Genomic DNA, 6,000 nt, shown 5'->3' with positions numbered 1-6,000 from the left:
CACACATACAGATACACATAGAGATACACACATACACACACACACACAGATACACACACATACAGTAACACATACAGATACACACATACACACACACATACACACACATACACACACTCATACAGATACATACACACACACACACACATACAGTACACATATACAGATACACACATACACACACACACACATACAGTACACATATACAGATACACACACACACATACAGTACACATATACAGATACACACATACACACACACATACCGATACACATAGAGATACACACACACACACACGCACGCACACACAGATACACACACAGATACACACACATACAGAGACACATATACACACACGCACACACACACGCACGCACACGTTTAGTCTGCTGAGGGCCTCTCCCTTCCTCCCTCCAGCACGGCGCCGATCCCACAAAGAAGAACCGTGACGGGAACACGCCGCTGGACATGGTGAAGGAGGGCGACACGGACATCCAGGACCTGCTGCGGGGCGACGCCGCCCTGCTGGACGCGGCCAAGAAGGGCTGCCTGGCGCGCGTGCAGAAACTCTGCAGCCCCGAGAACATCAACTGCAGGGACACGCAGGGGCGCAACTCCACCCCCCTGCACCTGGCAGGTAAGAGTCTCTAACCCCGCCCCCTGCACCTGGCAGGTAAGAGCCTCTAACCCCGCCCCCTACACCCGGCAGGTAAGAGCCTCTAACCCCACCCCCTACACCTGGCAGGTAAGAGCCTCTAACCCCGCCCCCTACACCCGGCAGGTAAGAGCCTCTAACCCCGCCCCCTACACCCGGCAGGTAAGAGCCTCTAACCCCGCCCCCTACACCCGGCAGGTAAGAGCCTCTAACCCCGCCCCCTACACCCGGCAGGTAAGAGCCTCTAACCCCGCCCCCTACACCTGGCAGGTAAGAACCTCTAACCCCACCCCCTTCACCTGGCAGGTAAGAGTCTGTAACCCCGCCCCCTGCACCTGGCAGGTAAGAGCCTCTAACCCCGCCCCCTACACCCGGCAGGTAAGAGCCTCTAACCCCGCCCCTTACACCTGGCAGGTAAGAGCCTCTAACCCCGCCCCCTACACCCGGCAGGTAAGAGCCTCTAACCCCGCCCCCTACACCTGGCAGGTAAGAGCCTGTAACCCCGCCCCCTACACCCGGCAGGTAAGAGCCTGTAACCCCGCCCCCTACACCTGGCAGGTAAGAGCCTGTAACCCCGCCCCCTACACCTGGCAGATAAGAGCCTGTAACCCCGCCCCCTACACCTGGCAGGTAAGAGCCTGTAACCCCGCCCCCTACACCCGGCAGGTAAGAGCCTGTAACCCCGCCCCCTACACCTGGCAGGTAAGAGCCTGTAACCCCGCCCCCTACACCTGGCAGATAAGAGCCTGTGACCCCGCCCCCTGCACCTGGCAGGTAAGAGCCTGTGACCCCGCCCCCTACACCTGGCAGGTAAGAGCCTGTAACCCCTCCCCCTACACCTGGCAGGTAAGAGCCTGTAACCCCTCCCCCTACACCTGGCAGGTAATGGCCTGTAACCCCGCCCCCTACACCTGGCAGGTAAGAGCCTGTAACCCCTCCCCCTACACCCAGCAGGTAAGGCCACAGCAGTGTCAGTGTTAAAAGCAGCAGTGTTAGTTTCAGGAATTCAGAATGGCACTGCTAAATCTAATAATAAATAATGGACAACACCGGTGCTGTGCCCAGGCTGGTTATATAAACTCTGCTGCAGCTTTTCCAGCAGAATAAGAGGAGCTTTGTGGGTACAGTCCCCATCCCCCAGGTCACCTGATAGCTGCTAAACGACTGCAACATCATCAGAACCTCTCTCATCATTAGAGGCTGCAGGTTTAGCTTCCCCGTGGTGCACTGCTGTTGTGCCCTTAAGCACAACGCTTAACCTTGAGTTACTTCAGTAATATATGCAGCTCTGTGTAAAGTGATTGCGTGTTAAAAGTGTACTCTGTCTAATCCACGATGCTGAATGCCTGTTTGTACGTGTGGACATGGTGGGATGGAGCAGTGAAATTTGCAGGGCAGGTGAAGGGCGCCGTATGTATCCGGACTGCACAATGAGGGCGGATGAGTTTTGGGTTTTGATGCCAGCTTCAGCTCTTAGTTCTTTAATGGGCCCAAGCATTTATTAGACTGCTTTTTTACTGTATATGGGAGTGAATCTGCTTGTTTTGTGCAGCTGTTTGGAATTCTAATCCAGAATTATTGGTTGGAATGGATACCTAGGCACACAAACACACACACACACACCAGGGCTCTAACACTGACATGGGCCTCCTGTGTAAAGGTTCATGGGCCACCCCAAACACCTCTGTGGCCCAGGCCAGAGAAAGGGGGTTTCACTTAGAGAGAGATCGAAACAGTAATACCGTGCTCATGTGCCATTGGCTGTCACTTCACCAGCCTCTTTTACCCATAATGCCCCTATCTCCCCCTTTGCCTCTCTCTCTCTCCCTTTTCCCCTCATGCTCCTCCTCTCTCTCTCCGCTCTCTCTCCCTTTCCCCTTCTTCCTCTCTCTCTCTCCCTCGTGCTCTCCGTTTCCCCCCTCTGCTCTCTCTCTCCGTCTCTCCGTCTCTGCAGCCGGCTACAACAACCTGGAGGTGGCGGAGTACCTCCTGGAGCACGGCGCGGACGTGAACGCGCAGGACAAGGGGGGGCTGATCCCGCTGCACAACGCCGCCTCGTACGGGGTGAGCGCCGCTCGGAACGCCGCGGAGCCTCTGGCCGCCTCGCGCGCACCGCCAGGGGCTACCGCAGATACAGCGCCATCTCTCTCCCTGGAGGAGTGGGGCTTATTGTAGCGATGTGTTATCTCTGCTGCTATTTCAGTGTCCGGCACTGACCTGCTGGAACTTGTACATGTTTATATATTGTGTATTCTTCTTATTTCTCTGAGCTCTCCCGTAGGGTGCGTTCTCATGTAAGTAGTACATGCAGAAAAAGAGGAGAGCAGCCCACACTGGAATAATCAGGGTCCGCTGTCATTCTCATTCATCACAGGACTTTTCCTTTATAGTTGGACTCCGTGGTGCTGCACTGCTTCACTGCCCAAGAGATGAAATGACTGATCTTGCTGCCGTGTGCCGTTTCGAGCACAAGCAGATTAAACTGGAATTGATTGTTCATTTCTCTGACGGGAATCAGGCAAATTCCTGTAAGACAATTGAAAAAGCTTGCTCGCCCTTTTCTGATGGGAGAAACCTCGATTCCTGGTCCGGGTGGAGCCGCTTTGGAAAGCCGTAGCATTGCTATTGTAGCAGCCCCCCCAAATTCAGCTGTTGTGTGCCGGCCTGGTTCATGGCACCAGCCAAGCAAATAAAGGATTTGTCACATTTTCAGCCGTGGCAAGTAATACATTGTGCAAACAACCCTTCCAAAGTACATCAGTGAAGGGAAAAAAAACGACTGTGAAATATGAGTGGAGAATATCAATAGCCCTCAGCGAAGCAGCTGCAATCTGTCATGGGTGGCTGAAAAATACTCTGCGATATATCTGCACTATGCAGAAAAGAGAGTGTGTGCACGTCAACCAATCAATGCTTTTATGCCGTGCTCCAGATTGTTTCTCATTCCCTCCAGGAAGTCCGTGACTGACAGTTAGCTCCTCACTTTTATGTGGTTTGTAAAACGTTGAAGGATGCCATGCTAAAAAACGAATAGGCATTCTAACCTGTGGAGGAAAAGGACATTATAGACAATAAGTGGTGTTTTACTGCCCTTCATATGAAAATGAAATGAAGGATGAGTGTGGTGCGGTGTGTGAACGCACCGGTGTGTGGTGTACGGGTGTGCGGTGTGTGGGTGTGTGGTGTACGGGTGTGTGGTGTACGGGTGTGTGGTGTCTGTCTGTCTCTCTGAGCTCTGCTCTGTGCTCCGTGTGCGTCCGCAGCACGTGGACATCGCGGCCCTCCTGATAAAGTACAACACCTGCGTGAACGCCACGGACAAGTGGGCCTTCACCCCGCTGCACGAGGCGGCGCAGAAGGGCCGGACGCAGCTGTGCGCCCTGCTGCTCGCCCACGGGGCCGACCCCACCATGAAGAACCAGGAGGGACAGACCCCGCTGGACCTGGCCACGGTGCGCACGGCGTACACGCTACGCATGCTGTGCACTATACACTATACACTCACGCACTGTATACACTCAACGCCGTACACGCTACACATGCTGTGCACTATACACTATACACTCACGCACTGTATACACTCAACGCCGTACACGCTACGCATGCTGTGCACTATACACTATACACTCACGCACTGTATACACTCAACGCCGTACACGCTACGCATGCTGTGCACTATACACTATACACTCACGCACTGTATACACTCATACACTATACACTCACGCACTGTATACACTCATACACTATACACTCACGCACTGTATACACTCATACACTATACACTATACACTCATACGCCATACACGCTGCGCATGCTGTGCACTGTACACTATACACTCACGCGCTGTATACACTCATACACTATACACTCATACGCCGTACACGCTACGCATGCTGTGCACTATACACTATACACTCACGCACTGTATACACTCATACACTATACACTCATACACTATACACTCATACGCCGTACACGCTGCGCATGCTGTGCACTATACACTATACACTCACGCACTGTATACACTCATACACTATACACTCATACGCCGTACACGCTACGCATGCTGTGCACTGTACACTATACACTCACGCGCTGTATACACTCATACACTATACACACTGTGCACACTCGTACACTCATACAGTATGCACTTATACACTGTACACGCTCATACACCATGCACTTATACACTGTACACGCTCATACAGTATGCACGTATACACTGTACACACTGTGCACACTCATACACTATACACTCATACAACTATCTATCTATCTATCTAGTGTACAGACTACACATGCTGTACACTATACACGCGATGCATGTTGTACAGTATACGCTCAAAGTCTGTACACACTATACACACTCATACAATATACACTGTAGATGCTACGCATGCTATACACTATACACTCATACACTGTACACACTCATACACTATGCACTGTACATGCAACACAAGCTATACACTGTACACGCTATGTACACTCCGACTATACACACTCATACACTATGCACTTTTACACTATACGCACTCATACACTGTACACACTATATTCACTCATACACTATACACACTATACACTGCACAGACTATATACACTCATTTACTATACTTTCATACACTATACACACTATACACTCATACACTGTGCACACTTTACACACACATTCTGTTGGGTGTGAGTTTGAGAGACAGCAGTGCCTGGTTTGACCTCTGTGCCCTATCTAGAGCGGTGTGACACATGCAGGCCTTAAATCTGCGATTCCTCAGAGCGCAGCGACCTGATGCTGCACTCTGCTAATCTGGCTCAGCCGCTGTGGGATTAGCGCACGCTTGGGCTCCGGCTCAGATGAGCAGGTTTCTGTGTGAGGTGGGGGGGAGTGAGGGAGAGGGAAGGGTGAGGTGGAGGGGAGTGAGTGAGAGGGAAGGTGGAGGTGGAGGGAAGTGAGGGAGAGGGAGAGAGAGGGCTCTTACAGTGTTATGTGAGGAAGGTGCCGGATCTTGGCATTGGCAGAAAGTGCAGCTCTCACATCATAACCCCATCCGCCTCCGTCACATCCTCAACTTCACATGTCCCTCAGACCACTCCAGGAGTCGCCCCACTCTCTGTTCCCCGGCCTTGGACTGATCACATCACTCTTCTGTCCCCAGCTGATGACATCAGTTGGGGACTATAATTCATTACAATTACACTTCCTGTTCAGAAGTGTAATTGTTACACTCAGCCATGCCATTGGTCACATGCAAAGTCACATGTACAATGAGGACGGTGCCGAGCAATGATGCGAGAACAGGTTACGCTAAAACCCATCCCCCTCCCTCACGGATGATT

At 52.1% G+C, this 6,000-nt stretch overlaps 1 protein-coding gene across 2 annotated transcripts in view; it reads left to right on the top strand.

Annotated features, from left to right (window-relative positions):
• The window catches only part of tnksa (tankyrase, TRF1-interacting ankyrin-related ADP-ribose polymerase a), a 144,177-nt gene that overhangs the window by 128,018 nt on the left and 10,159 nt on the right, over positions 1-6,000 (top strand). For both annotated transcript variants that reach the window (XM_035389761.1, XM_035389762.1), the window contains 3 exons: positions 419-638; positions 2,611-2,720; positions 3,920-4,108. In XM_035389761.1, the coding sequence (XP_035245652.1) occupies positions 419-638; positions 2,611-2,720; positions 3,920-4,108 (519 nt within the window). The remainder of the gene's footprint in view (positions 1-418; positions 639-2,610; positions 2,721-3,919; positions 4,109-6,000) is intronic.

The sequence above is a fragment of the Anguilla anguilla genome, chromosome 14 (assembly GCF_013347855.1).
Source record: "Anguilla anguilla isolate fAngAng1 chromosome 14, fAngAng1.pri, whole genome shotgun sequence".
NCBI lineage: Eukaryota > Metazoa > Chordata > Actinopteri > Anguilliformes > Anguillidae > Anguilla > Anguilla anguilla.
The sequence above is the reverse complement of the archived record's forward strand: the minus strand, read 5'-3'. Positions and strand labels throughout refer to the sequence as shown.